We start from the raw sequence: 25,926 nt of genomic DNA, 5'->3' as shown, positions 1-25,926 counted from the left end.
CCGGAATTTTCCACTTAATGTTTTCGGACTGCAGTTGACCACAGATAACCAAAACCACAAGAGCAAATCCTCAGATAAGGGGGAACTACTACTGTATTGTATGTTTTGTAACTTCGTATGGTGATGGGGAAACTAGACATTGTGGTGACCACATACAAATATCAAACCATTATGTTATACACCTGAAACTAATATAGTGGTATATGTCAATTATACTTTAAAAATATATATATTAGTGTCCAAAAACAAAACCCCAGGATAATTAACAATATAAAAATACCTCTATCCTTGTGCCACTTCCAAAATTTGGGGGGCAAACTCCAAATTTACTTGGGTAAAATCATCTACATAATTTAGAAAAGCTATCAGTGATCTCTTCTAAAAGCAGGTAAGAACAAAGTAGTTCAGAAAATTCCCCAAAATTACTACTGCTAGTTACCAAAAAGACCCAAACCACCTTAAAATCTTGGGAATCTCTTTAAGGACTTACGCTTAATTTTTTTTACAGCTTTAATGTACTGCCCACGGAGTTCTTCCAAGGCCACCCCACTGCATGGCAGGCAAGAATGTTCAATGGCCCCTTCCGACAGTGACCTAAAAACAAACCAAAGATTGCAAAAACAGAGATTGTAAGTTAAAAACGTAACTTGAAAAAAAATATATATATATATATTCCAATAAAATAAGCTAAGATGTGCTAAAAAATTCACATATGAGGATCTTTATTATAATTATTTAGGAGAAAAATGCCAACAACTTGTGTTATAGTTACTTAAATAAATCATGATAAATCTACATGATGAAAATCTATGCAGCTATTGAAAAGCACATTATAGGAGTACATCCAATGACACGGAGGAAGTGTTTATCTTATAATATTAACAAAAGGTTACAAAATAGCTTATACGATAATCTCAATTTTTAAAACATGTGCACACGTTGTGTGTGTATAAAAGGGCTTAAATAAAGGGTAAAGTGCTCGCTTCGGCAGCACATATACTAAATAAAGGATATCTTCCGGGGACAGGGTTTTAGAAGATCTTCTTCTTTTTTATACTTTTTGCTATGTAACAATAAAAGTAACTGATATTCTTGGTATGATAGTATTGATATGACTGATATTAAAAAAAAAAGCAAAGATACTTGGAAATAAACGATTTCTTTGTAATAGTAAAAGCCTACCTTGGTGGTAGTGTTTTACGAAGTGTTCTCAGTTCTTCCAATTTATTCTTCATGTCGTTGTTTTCTTCTAATAATTCTTCAACAACTTTACTATTCTCTTCTAAAAAAGAAAGTTTATAGTATATTGGTCAATTAATCTCTTTTTCTCTCGGTCTTTCCCTTAAATTACCAGCGACTGAAAAATTTCCAGTTGCTCCCTGGGTCATTCATTCCCTGATAAACCCTCATCTGACCACTCCCTGTTCTATTTTCTCAGCACTTTAAATCTATATTCCATTTTCATCTTGTTCTGGGTTATACACTGTCCTGGAATAAATTTCCAATTGTTTTATATGCATGTGTTTTGTTTTCCAGTTAGACTAAAGGATTTATTTAGAAACATAGTAGGTTTCCTAATTCCATGTCCCTCATGGACCCTGGTATACAGTCTATGCTCATATAAATGATCACTGAACAAGTACCTCAATACAAAATTTAAAAAATATTAAGCTTAAGTAGGTGCCATTTTCAGAAATAATGTAAGATGTTCAATTCTTTGAACTTTTAAAAAGAAGATGAGGAGACTGATGGAGTCCATGTGGTACAGAGGACAAAGAATGAATTTCAGAGTCAGAGAGACACATATTTAAATCCTAGCTTTTCTTCTCACCAGCTGGATGAGCTTAGGCAAATTACTTAATCTTTCTGAACCTGAGTTTCTTCATATGTAAAGTGGGGATAGTATTACTTACCTTGAAGATTATAATGGAAATAATATAGTAAATGCACAGCACCTTATACAAGGGCTGGCAATATCAACATTTAATACCTATGAACATGGCACTCCATATTTCCTGCAACTCCACCCTTTCAACACACCCTATAAGTTGGGGAATGAATCAATCTGTTCCCCCAGTGATGGATATAGCTTGTATATTTCTAAACCACTCACTCTTACTCCATCACTTTTCAATAAATGCAACCATGACAGTGGAAAATGGAATTTAAGAACCATAGAAACCACCACAATAACAAAAATATTATCAACTAATAGATTTACATTAAGACAAACACTGAAATCAAACTATCAAATGACTTAAATTCTGACCCTGACCCCTTTTATCAGCCTGCTGTTTTGAGCTAACTATCAACTTTGTTGGATTATTTCTAAGTCCACGAATTACAGAAGTTATCAGCCTCAAAAAGCACTATGTAGAATAACTACTGTATGATCACAATGTATGGTGCTAAATATTATTATTTATAAAGAATAATCACATCCAACTGCCCTTGTCATTTTTATTATGTAAAACAGATTTTCTTGATTTTCATCAAATTTGCAATAGCCGCACGGTATCTACATCCACAGTTGGACAAATTTACTCTCACTTACTCTCTGGCCTCTATTAAAGACCTAAGAAATCACCCCGGGAACTGTGTTGTTTTTTATCTCAAAATTCCTAAAACCCTTTCTTGCCTTAAGGTAATTATTATCTATCTCTAGCAGACTTAGCAAGGGGTAGGTGGGAGCATGTGGCCGCTCTTGGGCAGCAGGATTTACCGAGCGCGCTAGGATGCCAGGTACTGTGCTAAGTGCTAGGACAGGACTTCATCCTTGTCACCATCACACTCCAAAGGAGAGTAGAGACAATAAATAATGGCAAGAGTGAAGTAAGTCAGAAAGAGAAAAACAAATACAGTATGCTAACACATATATATGGAATCTAAGGGAAAAAAAAAAAAAAAGGTCATGAAGAACCTAGTGGCAAGACGGGAATAAAGACACAGACCTACTAGAGAATGGACTTGAGGATATGGGGAGGGGGAAGGGTAAGCTGGGACGAAGTGAGAGAGTGGCATGGACATATATACACTACCAAACGTAAAATAGATAGCTAGTGGGAAGCAGTCGCACAGCAACAGGGAGATCAGCTCGGTGCTTTGTGACCACCTAGAGGGGTGGGATAGGGAGGGTGGGAGGGAGGGAGACGCAAGAGGGAAGAGATATGGGAACATATGTATATGTATAACTGATTCACTTTGTTATAAAGCAGAAACTAACACACCATTGTAAAGCAATTATACTCCAATAAAGATGTTAAAACAATAAATAAATAAATAAATAAATAAATAAATAAATGCATGCATGCATGCATGCATGCATGCAAGCTGATGAATGTTATAAAACTCATAGGAGCTGTGGGGAATGTCTAACGGAGGAACCTGACCAAGTCTGGGGTAGTTAGGAAAGCCTCTCTGAGGAAGGCATGAGCCAGGGCTTTGAGGAGTAAGGGTTAGCCAGGCAATGTGACCCGATGGGAAGACAGATGGTGGGGTAAAGGAAGAGATGCAAACAGACTCGGAGAAAAGAGACAATGAAACCCCTGTCACAGCTCTGTTAGAGGATAAGAGGGCTGGGCAGGGGCAGTGGCGGGGAACCAGGCTGAGGGGCTGGCAGATATGGGATCATGAAGGGCTTCTTAAACTCTATGTTAAAGTGTTTGTGTTTCATACCGAGCCAGACGAGTCACTGAGGGCTTGAAACAAGACAGTGTGACGATTCAATTTACTTTTGTAAAAGGTCGCTCTATTCCTTCAGAAATTCTCCAACTGGTAGAATCTTTATGTATTACTTATGCATCTAGAATGTCTTTGGGGATTTTAAACTGTTGTCTTCAGTTTTGTTTTTTGAATAGAAAAGATCCTAATAATTGTAATAATAATAATATCTCAAAAAGGTTGATTCAGGAAGTATGTCATTAACAGAGACTGTATCTAAACTGCGTGTCAAATAGTAAGCCAGAAACTGAAATAAAGGAACACTGATTGTGCACTCAGAATAAATCAGACACCAGAAGACAAAAAAAAAAAAAAAAAAAAAAAAGGTCGCTCTCGCTGCCTGATGGAGAATGGATTGGAGGGGCGAGACTGGAAGCAGAGATGACTGTTGTCCAGGCAAGCGACAGAGGTGAATGTAGAAAAAAAGAGTGAACCTATCTGTCTGGTCTTTTCTGGACGACATGTTATTTGAGACCCTTGCCTTCAGTCCTTTATTCATTCAAGCATTTATTACTATCTGGTATGTAATGGGCACCATGACTCTAAGGAAAAACAAAGATAATTCCTTATTCTCAAGAAATTTATAGGTTAAAAAAGATAGTGGGCAAGTAACCAAAAAGTGAAATGCAGAAAGTTAATTGAGGAGGAGTGCTTTGGGGCCTCACAGGAGCGGCCCGTCTAACCCAGACTGGGGAAAATCAAGGCTCTGCAGATAAGGTATCTTCTCAGTTGAATCCTAAAGGATGAGGAAGAGTTAGACCAAAATGAGAATGAGAGGGGAAAGTGTAGGACAGAATGATAATATTGTATTCAAGCTCCAGCAGTAAAAGAAAATTCCTGACCAGCTCAAGCATCTGAAATATTTCAAATGTAAAGAATATGAAGCACAGGGTACAAGTCAACAGTGAAAGGTAAGAGGGAGCAGCCTCACGAGCCCAATAGCCTCCCTTCTTCAAAAGGGCAATAGGAAATGGCAGAAGATATCCCTCTTAGATAATTTCCCGACAGTGTTGTGAAGAATGGACGGAAAGGAGGCCAGATCAGACCCATATGCCTTGGGTCATGTCTTCTCCCGCTGCCTAGAATGCTGTTCTCTTTGGCAAACACCTTCATCTTTCAAGGCTTAGTCAAGCCTTCCTTCACTTTAATAGGAGGAAGAGTTAATCAACATCCTTTTTTCCAGGTTTATGCGAACATACTGCCAGATACTCAGAGCTGCAATTATTTATTAATCTATTTTCAGTTCTCCTCACTTAATGGTAAGCTTCTTGAAGGCAGAGAACAGAGTCCTGTGCATCTGCATCAAAAGTGGAATTTTGTCTGATGTCTTCATTGTTGTATCCCCAGTGCCTACAATGCTGCTTGACACATATTGAGCACTCAGAAGCCATTCAATCAAAAAAAGAAGGAATGTGACCTTTTAATCAGAGCTCCAATTTTCCTCTTGAGTTCAATAATAATAATTTAGTTAGTAAAAATAAGGTCCAAATTAGTTTATAATAATCCCCAAAGAGAATCAGTGCCTACGTTAACTACAATATCACATTTGAACATTTCAAAAGGATCGAAGAGATTTATACTGGTAGCAGTGCTACTTTAAATGCTAACCTCCGATTTTTTCCACTACAGCTTTGTGCTTCCTTTCTAAATGCTGAAGATGCCTATAGCATTTCTCCAGTTTTCTTTTCAGATCTTGACATTCCTGCTTTGCCTTTTCAAGTTCTTGGAAGCAGTGTCCACCGCATGAATCTTTAATTTCAAGGATCTTTTTCTTATCTGCAAAAATTAAATGATAGCAAACTTTTGTATCAATTTAGACTAAAAAAGGGAAGGAAGGAAGGAAGGAAAGGAAACCAGATGACATGACTAAAGGCTACAGTGTAACTGAAAAGAGCATGATGCTTAAGAGAGAGACCTGAATTTAAATCCTGTTTCCACTATTTACCAGCTGTTGTATTACTTAACCTCTCTTGAGACTTAGTTTTCTAATATGTAAAATTGAATAATACCATCTATTTTAAAAATTGCCATGAAACCCAATGCTCAGATCGTAGTATTGAATACAATTCCCCACTAAAAGGAACCAGGGATCTTCAAGAAATGGCGGACTCCAGTACTTAGGGTATATACAAGATGAGACTAGAATATTTTGCTATGCCAGAAGTTAAGAAATTACTCAAAAACACAGGCATGTCACAAGGACATAGGAGCCAGTTTGAAGGGGCTCCATTAGCTGAATCTGGGACAATCTGAACACTAATTAAGTATAGTAATGAATTATAAAATATTGAAAAAATAGGAATTTGAGTCACACCAATAATCCTACAATAATGGGATAAATGGATGGATAGATGGATAGGTAGGTAAGTTGGTAGATAGGTAGACGGACAGATAAATAGAAAAATAAACAAACAGATAGTAACTACACGGGCAAACTAGAGAGGAGGATTCTCAATGATAACAACACACCAAGTGCCAAGTGGTACAAGTAGAAGGAGGTCTGGAAGTGAAAAAATTAAAATTTTTGCAACTGCCAGAGCAAAGACTGGATCAGATAAGATTCAGCAATGACTGTTAAGCATAACGGAAAGTTTTAATGAGGAGAAGGACATTCTTATGGTCTTGAAAGTGTCTCCCCACAGATTGCTTATAGTTGTGATGGGGTAAAAACACAGTAATTATACAGTGAAGAAACTGGACAACACCTTGACCAGGTGCTCAAATGAACCTCACCAATAAAAGACAAACAGACATTGCGTACCTCCAGGTATGATAGCACGTCACCTATGCAGTGTTCCAGCTAAGAAAACAACTCGAATCAAAATCATGAAGAAATATCAGATAAACCCAAAACAAGGAAAAGGTTCTATTAAAAGCCAGAGGTTGACAGGTGTTGGGGAGAGCGAAGAATATGTCTCTCAAAAACATCAATGTCATAGAAGGCAAAGAGAGGAATATCCTAGATTAAAGGAGATTAAAGAGACATGACATCTAAACATAACACCTGTATATGTATAGCTGATTCACTTTTATAAAGCAGAAACTAACACACCATTGTAAAGCAATTATACTCCAATAAAGATGTTAATAAATAAATAAATAAATAAACAAACAAACATAACACCTGACCCCAGACAGATTTCTGTACTGTGGGGAAAAAAATGCTGTAAAGACGTTATTGGGTCAATTGACAAAATTAGAATACAAACAGTAGACTGATATAATTGTATAACACATTTTCATCTAATGTTAAATTTACTGTACTAAGGTATACAAGAAAAATCCTTATTTTGGGAAAATATACACTGAAGTATTTTGGGGTAAAAAGGAATAATGTATATAACTTATCCTCAAGTGGTTCAGGAAAAAAATGAAATGTTCAGAGACACATACACACAGAGGAGCACAAATGGAATAAAATGTTATCAATAGGTGTATCTAGGTAAAGGGAATATGAGTGTTCTTTGCAACTATCTTTATTTTTGCAACTTTTTCGTAAGCTTGAAATTATCTCCAAATGAAAAAAAGATTCAAAACTGTCAGGAGGTATAAATGTATAAAAATTGTGTGGCACAGTACCTGGCATGGAGCAACTACACAATAAGGAATAGCTATTGCTATTAGTAACACATAGAGTTTATAAAATTTAAGTAATATTCAAAAATGATACAGAAATTGATTATTACTATTAATATAATTGATATAATAAACTAGGAATACAAATTGGCACAGGCTCAGAGGCCAAAATCCAAAATGTTGATGTAAAAACATTAGTCCAGAAAAATTATTCTTAGCTCTCTTCTGACTTTTTAGTTTCATTTAAATGGTGCCATTTAAGTTTACGAGCATCAGAGGATTAATGAAGCATCACCATACATGGCATTTATGTATTTCATTTAAGATACGGTTTTGTAAACCTGGAAACCAGGCAAATGCCCACTGATAAGAGAACAGGTAAATTATAGTATATTCACACAATGGAATACTATACAGCAATGAAAATGAATGAACCAGAGCTATATGCATTAAAAAGACAAACCTTACAAGCTTGATATTAAGTGGGAAAAAAACAAGTTACAAAGACTAAAACACGTATTAAACCATTTTTATAATGTTAAAAGACAAACAAAATATAGCAAAAGCTTTCTGAGGATACCTATACTTGGTCAAAACAAAGAAAAGCAAGAAGATGATTTTTTAAAATCAGAATATTTATTACCTCAGATTGTGGGGAAGTTACAGGGATGGAATTGTGGTGAAACACACAGGGGTCTTCAACAGTACTGGTGATGTTCTACTTCCTAAGTCAAATAGTGGGTTCCTGGTTGTTAGGTTCATAACTTACATGTGCATTACATATATTCTTTGCATGTATCAAGTATTTCATAATTAATATTTAAATGAGTTTTAAAAATGATAAGATATTAGGAGACTATAACCACACCACTAACAGTGGTACTCTCTGGTGGTAGGATTATGAAGAACTTTATATGTTTTGGGTTATTTAACCCTTTCCAACTTATGAATTTGTTAATGTGTTTGTTTTTAGGGAAAAAAGATTAAAGAAAGAAAAGTACATCCTTTTATAGTTTGATTTGTCCTAAGTCAAAACTAATTTCTTTCATATTGATTGGACTTCCCACATAATATTTAAAACTCACTTCTATGCATTTCACAAATCAGAAAGTAATTCTCAGGTTATTCCAAACATAACAACAGACATAAAATGACATTGAAACGTAGGAAGCAAGATACAAATTAAGATAGTATTACCCTACTAATTGGTAAATTAGCATTTAACTAATTGGCAAAAAGGTATTTGCAACTATCTAGAACCTAGAGATAAGGAAAAAGGGTTTCTGGATGGGCAATGAGAAAAATAACTGTCAACTGACTTCTTAGGAAAGGCAGAGATTCTGTAAGACTCTGTTAATATGCCTACTGAATTAGAAACATGTGGAAACTAAGGTTATTGACTCTGTACATATGATTTGTTCTGGCAATTCTTAGTTCTTCTCCAGGTTACAGTGGAGACAGCAGACAAGAAACAAAAAGTACGTATGGTTTGTACATGGAGGGAAGGAGCAGGCTGCAAGGGGGCAACGTCCTAAAAGGACTGCAGCTTATAAAGAGTATGGCAGGTCCTAGTTCAAAATCCCAGTAAACAGACAGTATAAGCCCATATTCCTCAGCGAGCTCTGAACACCTCAAGGGGCTGTAGCACAGTGCAATTCTTTTTGAACTGACAACTCTAAGTCACAAAGTAAAAGTTAAATTATTAATTCATCAAATATTCAAGGAACACAAACTATGTGCCATTCACTTTGACAGTTGGTGGAGAGGAAGAGATAAAAACACTGCCCCCCAACCTCCAGAAACCCACGAATACATCAGAAAACGCTGAATACACTTCAGAAAGATTTCTATTAAAAAGAGTTGAAATATAAGCTTCAATAAATTGAATGGAACGGTCTCAGTGATTTGGCAATTCTCTTATGTGTAACCCTTTCTCATCAAAGCCAGGAAATAAAAACATGACTGCTCTACTAAAATTCTCATTATTCTCCTCATAATAAGAGTCACTTATGAATGGAGGGAAGACCATGAAAAGATAGGAAATAAGAGGGCCTAAAGCAACCCTGTCTTCTAATACAAAATGAAACCTGGGGAGAGGAAACACATTACTTAGGAGTAATATCACACATTTGCTCACTCATGAAAACTGTGCACGTCTTTGATTTCCTTTTATCCTCAAAACAACCCTCTGGAACTGGGATTATGGATGATGCAAAGAATAGTAGGAACAAAATCCCATTACCAGCTTCTGCTTCTTGCACGGCCAAGGGCTGAGTGTGGTGTCCAGATGTAGGTGCAGGAAGGAGCGCCAGGACCCTAGGGTCTCCTCTGCCAGTGACCCTTGTGGCAGGATCCTTAGAGATCTTGGTCATATTTCTCTGAAACAGATTATCTTCATAGTTAATGCTTATTAAACATCTTTCTCTACGCAAAATACTAATATTAAAAATATAAAAAGAAAACACAGCCTGAACAAAATCTTGCCTAAACTATCACCAATATTTTTCTTAGGGTTTTATGTGAATACTGTCATTACTATGAGCTAGACTCCTATGACCGTATTTTCCAAATTAGAACATTATCCAACAGAGGACTGGTGGGCCAGCTATGGGACAGACAGGAGATACAGTTTCCACTTTCAAGATATTTTAATGGTTTCTGTGATCAAACCACAGGACAGACTATGTGAAATCAGAATTGCTTTTGAAAATCCAGAACATTTACACGGCAGCAGGGAGAAAATTCATTAGAAACTGCAGTACCAACCTTTTGCCTCCCATGAATTGAAAGTAACAACAGTAAAAACAATTTTTGAAACATATAGTATGTTATGTTTCTAAATACTTTAATACATACTGTCATTTGTTCACAAGGAAAGACAGTCGAATGCCAATGTTAAGGACAGAAACTGAGGCTCATCTAAGTGAAACCTCTTGCACAAGACCATTTCCTCACTAATATTTATTGAACACTTTCTGCATTCTAGTTTCTGTTTTGGCAGCACAGCTACTAAATTCATTAATGGTGGGACATTCTTTTAAGGCAATATATTTTCAGATTTTGCACAACTACTAAATCTCAAACAGAACAGGTAATCTTGAGAAAGCTGTCTTGTTTAATTACTTAAAATACATTCTATATGCTCAATTCTAGAAGCCTTGATTTTGATTTTGAGAAACTCATTTCATTGTCAGGAAACCTACCCATGCCGCCCAACAGAGGCAGAGGTCAGTAGGTACAGAGACAATGCAAACTCCAGTCAATCAAGAGGGTATGAGGTTGAGGCCAAAAGGAATAATAAAAACCGATCCCAAAGGTAGCCAATATTTCCAGTTTCTACTCAAAACTGGAGAAAAGCCAAGATGGCAAAAAAAGGCAGGAGCAGCAACCTTTTGTCTTAGTTTTTTTTTTTTTTTTTTTTTTAAATTGTCATTGATCATCTTCATTTAGATGATGCACTAACTCATGAAATTCCTCATTATTTCCTTTTTCCTCAGACAAGCTCTTCTCTCTTCTTTTATAGGCGTCACCATTCTTTTTTTTTTTTTTTTTTTTAAGGATTTTCTTATTTATTTATTTATTTATTTATTTATTTTTGGCTGTGTTTGGGTCTTCGGTTCGTGCGAGGGCTTTCTCCAGTTGCGGCAAGCGGGGGCCACTCTTCATCGCGGTGCGGGGACCGCTCTTCATCGCGGTGCGCGGGCCTTTCTCTATCGCGGCCCCTCCCGTCACGGGGCACAGGCTCCAGACGCGCAGGCTCAGCAATTGTGGCTCACGGGCCCAGCTGCTCCGTGGCATGTGGGATCTTCCCAGACCAGGGCTCGAACCCGTGTCCCCTGCATTAGCAGGCAGATTCTCAACCACTGCGCCACCAGGGAAGCCCTGTCTTAGTTTTAACTTGACATGGGTGGTAAGAAAACACAAAACACACATCCTTAAATTTGTTTAAAAATTTTGTTCCAGTTGATATTTCTGTTTTATCTATTATGAACTGCTGTATTAATATACTTAGTATATGAATATAAATTATATATTTGATAAGGCATTCATGTTACTGGAAACCATATTTTTAATTCATTGCATTCTTGCCATTTAAAATCTGGATCATCTAAACTTAAATGTTCTCACCAACAAAAAATAAGGTAAATATGTGCGGTGATGGATGTGTTAATTAACTAGATGGTGGGGAGCCTTTCACAATGTATATGTATATCAAATCACCATGATGACACTTTAAATATCTTACTATTTTATTTGTCAATTGTAGCTCAGTAAAGCTGAAAAAAATTGATTAAAAATAAATTAAATTAAATCTTGATCACCTAAGTTATTTTAATGAGGACTTTGTTTTATATATACCGATCGTTATTTCCAGTTTTAATTTTCATGAACAGTTCTAAAAACCACAAATTTAATCAATTATAAATCATAGTTCCTCATATTTATGGCACCTATATTGCAAATTTATAATCACTGCTTTATAATCATTGCTTTATCTCAGGGTCCTGAGCTGAGTTAGCACTAAGACAGCAGAAGGTTGAGTATTATTCTTCTGTGACCAATGCCAGATTAGGCATTTCAGAGGCACCCTTTTCTCAGGAACAGAATCTGATCCCACTCAGTGAAAGCTGCAAAAGTCTAAATTCTTAGCCAAATTATGTGATTCTGTCTCCATATACATGTGAGACACATAACGTCTTACAGAGGATCTTACACTGCTTGCACAATTTTAAGCCCTATAAAAAGACCCCAGGGTTGATTATATCTATTAACAGTAGGAGAAAGGTGTTGTAGTTTCTTGACTTTTATAGCAGAGAAAAGTTTCCTTTTGCTTCAGGAAAGCAAACTTGAAAGCATATAACATGATTTTCCCATCACTTCTTATCCTTAAAGTCTACTATAAATAATTCTTCTTAATTATCTACTTTTCCCAAAAATTCTCAGTCATGCAGTATTAATGGGGAGTGGTCTTGCTGAGTTAATTTTACATTAAAAGCAACTATGAAGCAGTAACATCTTTGTGAAATCAAGAATAAAAATATCAACTGGGTTGAATTGGGATGGGATAGATTGATCTTTCAGGTTCCTTTGGCTCTAAAATTCTGTACTGTTTCAAATGCAAGATGCAGAAAGATCAAACTATGTCATTTGTATCCTACCAAAATCCAAGGAATTAGACCAGGGATTTGTATTTTATTTTTCAGATGAGCAACTATGACTACCCAAGGTAAATAAGCTAGTTATCGCTAAGTATGAGGCTGGAACTCAGATTTTTCTGTAGCTTATAACTCTTTCCAGTAGGTATTAATACCAAATGCTCAATCCTGGCCTTGAAAATCTTTGATCACAATATTTTAATGAATTGTAGCTTCTATGTCTCAACTCTTCTATCAGACAAACCTTATAATATTGGCATTTTTTTTCTACCTCGAATTCCAAATGTTGAAATTGGCTGGTCACAATGCCTAGAATATCATTCCGGATTTTTCATGCATATCTAATGTCTTTAATCATAAGGCAGCAAGACTTTGGTTTTATCAGATCTTCCACACAAACTAAAAGCTGGTGTCAGAGAACACTTATACAACGAAAAGAATACAATGAATTCATTCTACATGCACATATGTAGTACACTAGCAAAACTGGGCTTTTTGTGTGAGTGAGCCATACCTCTACCTGCTTGTTTCTATATCAATATTCTTTGTACCCAGTTGGCATTTTTTGCCTACATGAGATATAAATTCCTTGAGGGCAATAAATAGGCTTCCAAACTCTTTAGAAGATCTTAAGAAACCCTAGTTTAATACGATGCATATTTCTTGAAGTAGTCATGCCCAAAAAACAAAAATAGGAATGAAAGTTATTCAGTTTCTGAAATCTCAGGCCCTTACAAAGAACAGCATATACTTTTTTAAGGAAAAAGATGTCTAGTGACTAAAAGCTCTGCTCATATTTGTGGCACTATGAAGAAGCAAATTTTGGGGGGCAAAAAAAAAAAATTGCAATCCTTTGAATTTGCTAAAAGTTTTTTAAACCACTAGTAAAAACACAAGTCTTACACCTATTAAACTGGAAAATGAAGAAAGGAAAAAATACCAAATGCAGCTTCTACAATCATCTTTCACATTTAATCATAGCTTTTTTCACTTATTAGGAACATACCTTTACCCAGTCTGAGTTGACAGTTTCTATAAGTAGGGAGAGTGTATCTTGAAATGCTTTCTGTATGCAGGTCTTTAGTTTTTCAAAATATTGCACAGACACCCATTTCGAAGAACAAGTCGACATGAGTTCCAAAAGGTACTTGTTCTCTGAACCACTGGCTTGCTCCTTCTGGGTGTCCTTTAAGAGAATCTCAAGGACAGTTAGGATGTCTTCCTCATACTGATGGATTTCCAGTTGGATCCGCCTAGCTTCCTGCACAGTCCATTCTCTGCGACTGTGGTCTAAACACGTTTGTAATTCTGTCTCCTTCTGAAGAAGTAGTTCAGTTTTTTGTTTCGTAAAGTCTTCTTTAGCTGCTGCAAGCACCTCATTAATTTTATTTCGATGATCATCTAAAAATTGCCGGTAATCTTGCTCATTTTGTTCTTGAATTCTGTGGATTTCTTCTTGCTTTTCTTTGTTCCATTCACTCCGGGCCTTTGCCAGCTCAGCCCTGACAACCATGGGGACTTCCTCATTCTTTAACTCAAGCTCTCTCTGCAGAGAATGAATCTTCTCTTCCAATTGCTTTCCAGGTATGACATTTTTCTCCATATTTGCAATCTCGCTTTTCCATTTCTCTTTAGCTTCAGAAACAGCAAACAATATCTAAAGGACATAACAACGTACAATGAAAACTCTTTATGATTCTCATTAATAAAAAAAAAATAAAGTAACCATTTGGGTTAATCTTTGAACTTATTAATAAGAGATTTAAAATCAAAATTAAAGGGAAAAAGTAAATTTAGATAAGACATTGGCTGGTCCTAAAATATACTTACACTAAACTTAAGGATCTTTTCCCTCATTTTAAATCACCTAATACTTTGTCTCACGTTATTTAAAATAAAACATCCATTTCTATATGAATAACTAGAAATTTAAACTGACCAAAAATACATAATTATATAATTATCTAAAACTAATTTTAGAAAAAAATTCATATTTGTTTTTAATACAGATGCTGTCTCAAATCAAAGCCCCCAACAAATGAATTATCTCTTATATGAAGCAAAAGCAGCCTCTAAGGAAATCTTACTAATATTTTTAGGAATGTAACACATAACCTGTAGAATAACTTGCTGACAAACATACTGTATTTTAATGCAATTTTAGTGGTTAAAACAGTTCATTAAATGACAATATCAAACAAAGTCATTTTTTCATTAATCCAATTTTTGTTTATAATAGAAGAGCAAGACTAGCAGATCATAGGCACCAGTAGTACATAACCAAAAAGTAATAGGGAATCAAAAAGCCTGAGCTGTAGCTCAAATCCTGACTTGGACTGCAAAGGCAGCCTAGCACGGTGCTTAACAGAACAGGCTCTGGAGACAAATTGCTGGAATTAACTTCCCACTCAACTTCTTTGAGCCTCAGTTTCCTCATCTATAAAATGGGGATAATTACAATGCCCACTTGATAGAGTTTTTTTTTTCTTTTTTTTGGATTAAATGACAAAAGGAAATAATCTATTTAAAGCACTTAGGGGACTTCCCTGGTGGTCCAACGGTTAACAATCTGCCTTCCAATGCAGGGGACGCAGGTTCAATCCCTGGTTGGGGAACTAAGATCTCACATGCCGCGGGGGCAACTAAGCCCGCGCGCTGCAACTACTGAGCCTGCGTGCTCTAGAGCCCGCACACCACAACTAGAGAGCTTGCACACCGCAACGAAGACCCGACGCAGCCAAATAAATAAGTAAATAAATATCTTTTAAAAATAAAATAAAATAAATAAAGCACTTAGAGCCTGGCAAACAATAAGACTCAAAAAGTGTTATGTAGTTACTGTTACTCTTGGCTGCATGGGCTTAGAAAAATTCTTAATCTCTTTTGTACTTAGTGTCTTCTATGTAACTAGCAGATTGGATGATGATCTCAAGTCCCTTTTACTTCTAATATTCCCTGGACTGAATTCAAAGAAGTCACAAGGATACAAACGTAAAAGAAGAACTGGCCATCTCCAAAGGCTTGGCCTACACAATGGTGACTGCTATGAATCAATACCATATTATACTGACTATACTGCTGAACTGAATGAATAAGCATTTTCAGAACTCTAATGGAAAACTGATGAACTCATAAAAGTGCTAACAAAAGATCAAGATGAAAAAAAAATTAATTACATGGGACTGAATGAACTGATGAGGATGATTATAATTTTTGTGACTTTCTATTTGAATTAAAAACAAACAAAATCCCACAAGGACTCAGAGGCAAAAAATATGCAAGTCAATTTTCACTGTAAAGTAAAGGAGCTGTTACAGTGGAGGATTACTGGACTGAATGTCAATATTATGATATAGAAAAAAACATATATATATATGTGTGTCAAAAAAAAAAAATACCATATATATGCTCTGGCTGTTGAGACAGGGGGTCTGCGTCGTTAATTCTCAGCTATTATACAATTATAGCGAACATCTTCAACTATATGGATACCTAGACACATGTTACATACCTTTATTCAATAAAATGTGTTCCTGAATAGTTGGATATAAATCAAAAATTTTGAATCATACTTTAAGTTTACTAAAGGAACCCACTATCTAAGATGAGCTTTACGAAGGAATTCACAGAAAAATTCTTTTGCTACCAGCAGAATAATTCAGTAACGATGTGAAACATGTTTGAAACATGTTTCCTTTCCCAAAAAGGAAATCAGGTCCTGTCACAATGGATGCCTGGAAATTATTAACAGGTAACTTGGGTGGAGGTGTCAGATCCCAGGGAATGTGTATGACCCGCCCAAGCTCACCAAAAGTGTACAACCTCTCACATAAAGTTTTACAAGGACAATTTGACAGCATTAATTGATTTAGTGTTTCCTGATGTTGCTACACATTAGAATCACCTGAGGAGCTTTTAAAATCCCTAAGCCCAGGCCACACCCTGTACCAATTGAAACATAAAGCCTTGGGGTGGGAGCCAGGCAAAAGTATTTTTTAAAAGATCCTCACATTTTTCCAATGTGCAGCAAAGTCTGGGAACCACTGAACCAACTTGCCGACTTCTGGACTCTGGAAGCTGGTTTTAAATTTCCACAGATCTTGACGGATCACTCTAATCTTATAAGAACTCTCCAGCAAATGCTATGAAACTGGCTCTTGCTCATCTCATTTGGCTTGGAGGAAGAATTTGCACAAAACACTATGTTTTGTGGCTGAATAATTATCTAGAACACTGCTACTCACACCCAAGTGTGGTCCAAAGACCACATCACCCGGGAGTCGGTTAGAAAGTCTAATTCTCAGGACTTACTCCAGACCCAACAAATCAGCATCTCCAGGAGCAAAGCCCAGGAATGTGCTCTAACAAACCCTCCAGGTGATTCTCATGCCTGCTAAAGTTTGAGAAGCAACACACCATCCTCTCGTTTCTGTATTTCTGCATTCACATATATTCAAACCTTCTGTGTTCTTAAGGGAAAATCAACTTTATTATTCTTAACTTCTGAGCTCTAAGACACATATGCATACCATCATATTGTTTCCTCTTTCTGTCTCCCTCTTAAATTTCCTTTTGAAATATTTCAACATACTAAAAGTACAGAGAATATTGTAATGCACCATTACATGAACTACCCATGAACTACCACATAAGTTGAGAAAAATATTAGATTTTTTACTTATGCTGAATTATTTCCTTAAGTAATTTGTGGAATAAGATTATGAATGCAACATATGACTCATTTACAATGTCTGTTACGCACATCATTTTCTAAAATGGTTGTGACAACAGAAGAGTAGCATATGCTTGATACTGCAGTCTATTTTGTGCATTACAATTAAGAAGAGAAGGTATAAACATATGGCACAAAATATCACCTTAAGTTTGCTATTTGGACTTCTCATGAAGACTATCTGTTCATATCTTTGGTGTACTCACCCACAGATTGCTTCTCTTATAAATTTGTATTGTTTTTTTTAAAGCATATATTAGTATTAATGTTTCTGTTTGATTCATTTACTTTCCTTATTTTTATTATCCCCTTCACTTCTGTTTTTTATTACAAAAGCAAATGTTTTAAATGTTTGTACATATTTTATCCCATTTACCTATCTTGGCTACTGTGCCTTGCCTGTCGTCTCACGACTGAGTTATTATGATGCAAATCTGAAATATTCCATTTCTTTTAATTTTTCTATACTGTCATTTAAGAATGTTTATCTTCTGAATCAACCTAGAGTTTATTATGATGTAGGGGGTGGGAAAACAATTTTTCTAAAATGCTATCATAAGACGATTTATTATGGAAAATTCCTCATTTCCTTGTTTTGAAACAATTTATTAAGCTTTTAGTCATAGTTGGGCCTATCTCAAGTCTGTATAGTACTGAATGAAAAAGAATTCTATTTTTGTGACTCAACACTGTCTGAATTGTTGCCTTCCAACATATTCTATTAAGTGTTAGGGCTGGACTACTATTTCTTTTCCAGAACATTTAGAAAAATTTCTAGTCCTTTCAGTTTTCCAAATAGATTTTAGAATTACTGTGTCAAACTTCAAAACTATGTTCAGTTAATTGGCATTTTGATTAGAACCGGTTTACACTAATAAATTAAGTTGTGAGGATACAAATGGTTAAAATATCTGATGTTTCCAGTCAAGGAACATGACATCTCTGGAAAGGAGAGCTTGTTATTTACCAAGGGGAGTATATTATAAGACTACTGACACAGCACAGAAAACAGTAGTCATGCACGTGAAAGGATACTGTAGAGCTAATTGCTCTCTCAGTTTCTCCTAAAGATACCACAAGATAAATAGGGATTTCATTCCATGGGTAAGGTTATCCTCCAGATTATGAGAGTTTCACAACCCTGAAACACATTCTCTCCCCCTCCACAACTGGATGATGATGAGAACAGACCCCACTAATGAGGCCCTATGCTTAGTAGGCATTATCGCATTTAATCCTCCCACAGCGCTGTGAGCAGGTAGGAGTTCCCGGGACTGAGATGAGGCCCTCTCCTGAAGCTTCTTTCCAGGAGAGCTCTTACCCGTGTGGCCACAGACTGCTCTTGTAGCTCCTCCCACTTCTTCTGTTCTGCCCTTAGAAGTGCTTTATACTCTGCAAGCTCGGGCAGTTCTTCCAGCCACCGATGACGAGCATTTTGCACAGCTGTTTCTACCTGCAGGAGAGCAATTGCAGGAGAGAGAGAGGTAAAGGAACGTATAAAATTTCAGAAAGACCTCATATGCAGGTAACCACTATGATTTCATGTGCATTTACACTGTATTGCACTACAGTAGTTAAACTGACTTCAAGCACCCCACCTTATCCCAAACAGTAGATTCTAATCCTTCTGTTCTAAATGTCCCATACTATCCACTGCAAAAGGCAAAGCAGGAATTAGAAATCTATACATGTTTGATGGCCACTACTATTACTAGAAAGCTTTATACAAAGTACCAATTGCCATTTCCAACAAACTCCTATTTATCTTGGGGAAAAAGAAGAAGACATGCAGGAAGGCTGCTTGATGTCAGCTGCTGTCCAATCAGTATACCCACGACCTCCTCAGACCTCGTGCCCGACATATGAACACATGCACACAGGCAAGCATGCACCAACATATTATAGTTTAGAGCCTTACACTTGGCAAATTTTCTTGCTGTCAAGAATGAATTTGTGACTATCAAGTGAGGTTGATAGTTCAGTTCTGGCAAAAACGTAAGACTTGATGAATTATGAGGGTGATCTGGTTGTACATCTGTTACAGGGTGACCACAGATCATTTATTAAATAAACTTTCCTTATTTCCTTGTTTGAAATATCCAGATACACAACATACGTATAGCCATACACATACACAAAAACAGAGTAGATAAAAGGGGCTGAATTTCTCACTAAAATACTAAATACATTTATAGGTAAATTCTAGGAAGTTAAAAATATGGGGAAAAGATAAAGCTCCTATAGAAATTTACATTCCTTTAGAAGTTATTATGAACATTTCCTTTCTACTATATCATGCTATTTGTTTTTCTTCACAAGATCTGTGATTGTATAAATACCTAAGCAGCACCCCTAAGAACATGTCTCTTTGCCTATAGAACATTTTCTTAACTCTGTTGAGAAAATTATTTTTTAACTGATTGAAAATGTCCTTGATACAATTACTATATTTGCCTATGCTTCCAAACTTTAAGGATTCCTTGTAAAACCATGTATAACAATTTAACAAATAGGTAGAATTTCAAGTATTTATCAAAAGCAGAATATGTTTTTTATAAAACTTTACTTCAGGCATTATCTTAAGACTTTATAATAAGTAAAAGATCTAAAATAAAAAGTATACAATAAATAATATTATATTAAGGTCCAGGGACCTCTGAGGGCTAGAAACCCTGTCAGATGGTCTGTGAGGTCAAAACTATTTTCGAAAATTTGGACCTTATTTGTCTTTTTTTTACTCCCATTCTTTCATGTGTAAATAGTACGCTTCTCCAGAGGCTACATGCTGTATGATATGTCTCTTCTCTGACAGCCAATGGCAAGTATGAGCGAGGATTCTTGTTTTTTAAAAATTTCTTAGATATTTTTCCAATACAGTAAAAAGACATACTACCAACACAGAAAAAGCTCTTTCGAGTCTTCAATTTTTAAAAGCATAAAGGCATCCTGAGAACAAAAAATTCAAGAATCACTGTAATAGATAATATTGATAAAACAAATAACTCATCTTTATTCTGTTAACACAGAGCTATACTTTCCTCTGGATGACCTTTCTTGGAACCAAGTAACATGTTATAGTTTAGAGCCTTACACCTGGCAAATTTTCTTGCTGTCAAGAATGAATTTGTGACTATAAAGTGAGGTTAATACTTCAATTCTGGCAAAAATGTAAGACTTGATGAATTATGAGGGTGATCTGGTTGTACATCTGTTACAGGGAGACAGGGGTTGGGATTTATAGACAAAGTCCCATTTGCAGGGGCATGCCTGCAGATTCAACTCTCAAGTCTCAACACAAATACTGTTATATACCTTATTCACTTTAAGCTTACTTATCTATAACTACCTTAGTGGAATATTTACTATAAAGTTAGATAAGAAAGATTCATAATTAAATTGTGCTTCGTTCAGATGTAAAACCATCATCGTTAACCTCAGGCATCTTAATGTTTAGACGGACCTCAGAGGAGCAAACATTTTGTAAACTGAAAGTACTGAAAAACTGAGAGGCGACAGCTTTGTGACAGAAATATAATGAAAATTTTGGGAACAACATAAGATTGTTATCCTACCCTGGGGTGTACAAAATGTTTAAGTATAAAGTTATGAACAAGTTCAACGGTAGCACTTTACGGGTTGTCATGAGTAGGCAGGCAGTTCCAATAATTTTACTATAGGAAACCTGCCTATTACCTGTTTGGCAATATTTTCACAGTATTTGAGTTCCGATTCAACCTCAGGTTTCTTCAAGCCCCCCTTGATGGCTATTTCCTTCTCTTGCTCTAAATTTTGCTGGATCTTTCGCTTCTGCTCTTCTACCGTGATTGCCATCTCTTTCTTGGCAATAATGTCAATGGTAGTTTTTTGGTCAGTTTGGCTGCAACAGTCTGAGGTCTTCTTTTTCATTGCCTTTATAGTTTGATTCAGCTTAGACTGCCACTCCTTTTCAAGCTGCTGAATAAGTTCTTGTTTGATCTGTTTTCAGAAGAAAAAATCGTATGAAAAGAAAAATATTCAAATGAGCAAAAACTAGAATTAATAGCTAGCCAGAAAAGCAACCACAACAGTGTTTGAAAACCATCTAGACGCTGTTGCAGTTATTATGTGAGGTTTAGAAATTTAGTCAATGAGAATATATTCAAGGAAATCCTGAAAGTTACTCTTTGACCTTATCTATGGGACATAAATCACATGGAAGAGTTAAGTATATTGCGTAAGGTCAGGCTATCTTGCTCTCAAGATGCGACCTTCTGGAAGCTTTGACGTTGCCACTACAATGATGGCATGATTAAAAAAAAACCAACAACAACAAAGAAAACTTCTACTATTAATATGTGATTTTCCATCAATACCAGGCTTTCCACAAAGCAGGCACTGGGTAATCATAATTCATGAACCTAAAATTGAACAATCTAAAAAACATTTTTACTTATTTGGACACATTAGAATCTTGTTTCTTATGATATGAAATTGTACTCAGTCAACTGTGCATTCAAGAGCAGGGCATTATTGGAAGGATGCCTTAGTGATTCTACTTTCAACAGTGTAGTGGGATGGACCCAAACATAATTAGTACTGGGCAAAACTGTGAAATAGCAAAATTTGCTTTTCCCTTTTCCTGTTTCCCACCTGCCGGGTATCCAGAGTTCTCAGACAGCTTCCCTGGCTACCACAGCCCCTGGCTGTATTGCTTCTCTCAAAAAGGTCATCTTGTGTGGCCCTTTTTGCTCTATGCTTTATGCTTTCCTGACAAAACACAAAAACATTAGCTGTCTCTCTCACCCCCCTGGTAAATAACTGGTTAGCAAATCCAACTAAAAAACAATTTGCAGCAATGTAAAAATAGGGGATTTGTTTTGTGTCATCCATATTTTTTTTAAATAAATTTATTTATTTATTTTTGGCTACGTTGGGTCTTCGTTGCTGCACGCAGGCTTTCTCTAGTTGCGGCGAGCGGGGGCTACTCTTCGTTGTGGTGCGCGGGCTTCTCATTGCGGTGGCTTCTCTTGTTGCGGAGCACGGGCTCTAGGTGTGTGGGTTTCAGTAGTTGTGGCTCACAGGCTCTAGAGCACAGGCTCAGTAGTTGTGGCACACAGGCTTAGTTGCTCCACAGCATGTGGGATCTTCCCGGACCAGGGCTCGAACCTGTGTCCCCTGCATTGGCAGGCGGATTCTTAACCACTGCGCCACCAGGGAAGCCCCATTCATAATTTTTTTACAGATATATGGCTAGATATATTCCATAATATATACTTTTATGTTAAAAAATGACTAGTAAAAGAATTTCAGGTGCCAGCACTAGATTGATGAGATTTGGGGGAGAGGAGAGGAGATGAGTAGTAGGGAGGTCAAAAGACAGGACAATGGTCTGTGATTCCATCTTGAGATAGCCCCAACCCCGATTAATAGCAATTTTGTGGTCAGAAGAACCTGGTTTGAGAACTTATTGCACTTCCAATTAAGTTTTTAAGATCATAATTTGGTTCTTAATTTTCTTGGAAACTATGAGCATTTTCTAATCTCACTTGCTACTTAGGAAATAGAAGTAAAGTTTTGTGCTTCTAAGCCTACCCAGTCATTACTTCTCTCTTCCGGTCCACAGTGTAGAGGTTAATTATTTGTTAATTATATTGGTCTAGAGTTATCAGAATCATTTCACAATATGAAATTTGATCATGGTTTCATTTTTGAGGAATCAAAAAAAGTCCTCCTCAAAACCCATTATAGGGACTTCCCTGGTGGTGCAGTGGTTAAGAATCTGCCTGCTAATGCAGGAGACATGCGTTTGATCCTTGGTCCAGGAAGATCCCACATGCCACGGAGCCACTAAGCCCGTGTGCCACAACTACTGAGCCTGCGCTCTAGAGCCCGTGCTCCACAACAAGAGAAGCCACCGCAATGAGAAGCCCGCGCACCGTAACGAAGAGTAGCCCCCGCTCGACACAAATAGAGAAAGCCAGCATGCAGCAACGAAGACCCAAGGCAACCAAAAATAAAATAAATAAATAAATAAATATTTAAATTCTTAAAAAAAAAAAAAAACAGCATTATATCCTGAATTGGGCTGAAGAGTCAAGAGGTAGGAAGTTTTAAAAAATAAAACTGGTGTGAGTAAGCTGCTAATAGCCCAATTCTGAGAAGTAAAGTGAGTGATTATGTATGTACTTGGCAATTAAAAATAATGTCAGTTCAAGAAGAGCTGTCTCTCAACAGTTAATATCACATTTTTTAAAACATGATGACTAGAAAGAAATTTTAACCCACACCTCTTTCTGTTCCTTAACCCAGTGTGCTTTGGCTAACATCACTTCATTTTCAACCTCCTGTTTAATATCACTTTCTTGTTCTTTCAGCCACTTGTCCTTTTCCATCATAAGGGTATCTTGGTACTTTTCTTCAAGTTCCACCTGCAGTTTCCTTACATACTCTTCTCTTTCCTCCAATAGCTGTCTCTTTAAACAAAATTCAAATAAATATCTCATATGACACTAATATTCTCCAAGTCAAATTTATAAAATAATAGTTATATGCATGTAATAGACAACAGCAACAGAGACAAGTGATCTTCCTATATGCTAACTCAATCAGTTGAATAAATTGTCTTGTAAAAACCTGCCTGGGCTTCCCTGGTGGCGCAGTGGTTGGGAATCTGCCTGCCAATGCAGGGAATATGGGTTCGGGCCCTGGTCTGGGAAGATCCCGCATGCCGCGGAGTGGCTGGGCCCGTGAGCCACAGTTGCTGGGCCTGCGCGCCTGGAGCCTGTGCTCTGCAGCGGGAGAGGCCGCGGTGGTGAGCGGCCTGTGCACCGCGATGGGGAGTGGCCCCCGCTTGCTGTGGCTGGGGAGGGCCCTCGCGCAGAGGCGAAGACCCAATACAGCAATCAATCAATCAATCAATCAATCAATCAATAAACCTGCCTACATCTCAAATATTTGGACAAAAAATTTACAGATAGTTGTATTAAATGAAAAGGCATCTAATACAATAAATACATCCCTAGAGGACCAAATACTATTTTTAAAGGTGAAACTGACATTTATGTTTACACCCCACCCACAATGAGACGCATAATGTATCACAGCCCAGAAAAATTTATATTTCTGAAAGACCTGTATTCAGAGATAGGCCAAAAATTACTGTTCTATTCTAAAAGCTATGCATCCTTCAATAAAACCCAGATTGGTATGTGTTTTCATTATCAAAGATAAAAATTTTTTATCAAAACTAGCTGAAGCATTATCAAATAAGAACGTTCAAGTGTCAGTTAAAATTTAACAATTTGAACTATTCATATAATATTCCCTATTTATTCCAGGAACCCAGTTGATCTGAAAACCCTAATAAACCTCTACTCAGGGATCAAAATTATCTATGAGAATTTCTGTTTGAAAAATTTTTGAAATGGTTTTCTGGAGGTCCTATCAAGATGCTATGAGAAGAAACACATTGAAGCCCACAAACTACAATACCAAGGAAGTATACCTCACATAACTAATGCTACATGGCAACCAAGCTTTTGCTCTGTGTCTCTTTGGCATTATTTCTGATTCCTGACTATCCAGTTGTCTGGATTTTTTTCCAGTTCATAGCTGACCTGTATTATTTCTGTCTTAATTGCTATCTGAGTCTTCTCCACCACTGGCACATGCCAAGAAGATAATATCCATGTTTGTTCAGTGTTGCATGATTTTGGAAAACGTCCGGTGACTGAGGGACCCATTTCTTCAGTCAGGTCATGGGGAGTGCAGTTGTACTAAGATTATAGGACAGGTTCATCCACATGGCTGAGAAAGTTGTCCACTGTCACATCAAACATCATATATCACTGTTATTATTTTTGTTTGACTGTAGAAGGAATCCCCAAATTGTCTTATCTGTGTATGTCTATCCTTTAGTTGTTTCCATATGTATCTGCATTTCCTTTTGACCCGAAGAAGAAAACTGCTACCAATTTTCCGTGTGTTTGTATGTTTGTGAATATATTAGTTAGCTTAACTACATAGTAAACCAGACCACACAGAGACTCAGAACAACAAACACCGATTATTTCTCATGATTCTGTGGATCAGCTGGGCAGTGGTTCTGGTCTGAGTCCACTCAGCTGATTTCTGCAGACAACTGAGGCTACAATGGTCTAAGATGGTGACACTCACATGTCTGGTGGTGAGTTCAATGTCTGCCAGGATGATGCAGTGACTTGGTCACATGTGTCATCATCTAGCAGGTTATCCCGGATCCTTCACATGGTGCTTGGTCAAAGGGTTCCTGAGAGTATCACACTTGCAAGGACCAATGCATAAAAGCTTTCTAAGTGTCTTTTTACATAATGTTAACTAATATCCCATTAGCCAAAGTCAGTCATTTGGCCAAGGTCAGATTCAAGGGATGAGAAACAGACTATCTGCAACTGAGAATAGCTACAAAGCCACGTTGCAAGGAGACACACATTCAGGGATAGGAAGAATGTGTGGCCATTTTTGCAATCCACCACAGTGAGGAAAACCTTGCTTCCCGCTCTTCACAGAAGAAAAGCAATAAATTTATTGTCATAGGAATCTACCATTTGAACATACTACAGGAATATCTAATTCAAAAAGTCTTTATCACAGGAGGGAAGGAAATATTTGGATAGTTTTAAAATGTTTAAACTTGTTTTGCATGCCTCAGACAGTCAAAAAACTCTAAGGACTGACTTACCGTGTTTACAATTGTATAAACAAGCCTTAGTGCGTGTAGGAATG

The 25,926-nt window shown here is 36.7% G+C and overlaps 1 protein-coding gene across 7 annotated transcripts in view; it reads right to left on the bottom strand.

The window, feature by feature from the left end:
- The window catches only part of CEP152 (centrosomal protein 152), a 97,240-nt gene that overhangs the window by 8,617 nt on the left and 62,697 nt on the right, over nt 1-25,926 (bottom strand). For 2 of the 7 annotated variants that reach the window (XM_057544595.1, XM_057544596.1), the window contains exons 18-25: nt 23,451-23,636; nt 20,878-21,159; nt 18,506-18,637; nt 13,459-14,109; nt 9,539-9,674; nt 5,329-5,496; nt 1,183-1,282; nt 491-594 (exon numbers count right to left, since the gene is read on the bottom strand). In XM_057544595.1, the coding sequence (XP_057400578.1) occupies nt 491-594; nt 1,183-1,282; nt 5,329-5,496; nt 9,539-9,674; nt 13,459-14,109; nt 18,506-18,637; nt 20,878-21,159; nt 23,451-23,636 (1,759 nt within the window). The remainder of the gene's footprint in view (nt 1-490; nt 595-1,182; nt 1,283-5,328; nt 5,497-9,538; nt 9,675-13,458; nt 14,110-18,505; nt 18,638-20,877; nt 21,160-23,450; nt 23,637-25,926) is intronic. The other 5 variants (XM_057544598.1, XM_057544600.1, XM_057544599.1 and 2 more) reach the window with 3 other exon arrangements.

This window comes from Balaenoptera acutorostrata, chromosome 3, assembly GCF_949987535.1.
Source record: "Balaenoptera acutorostrata chromosome 3, mBalAcu1.1, whole genome shotgun sequence".
NCBI classification, from domain to species: domain Eukaryota; kingdom Metazoa; phylum Chordata; class Mammalia; order Artiodactyla; family Balaenopteridae; genus Balaenoptera; species Balaenoptera acutorostrata.
This window is presented reverse-complemented; position numbering and strand designations above follow the sequence as displayed.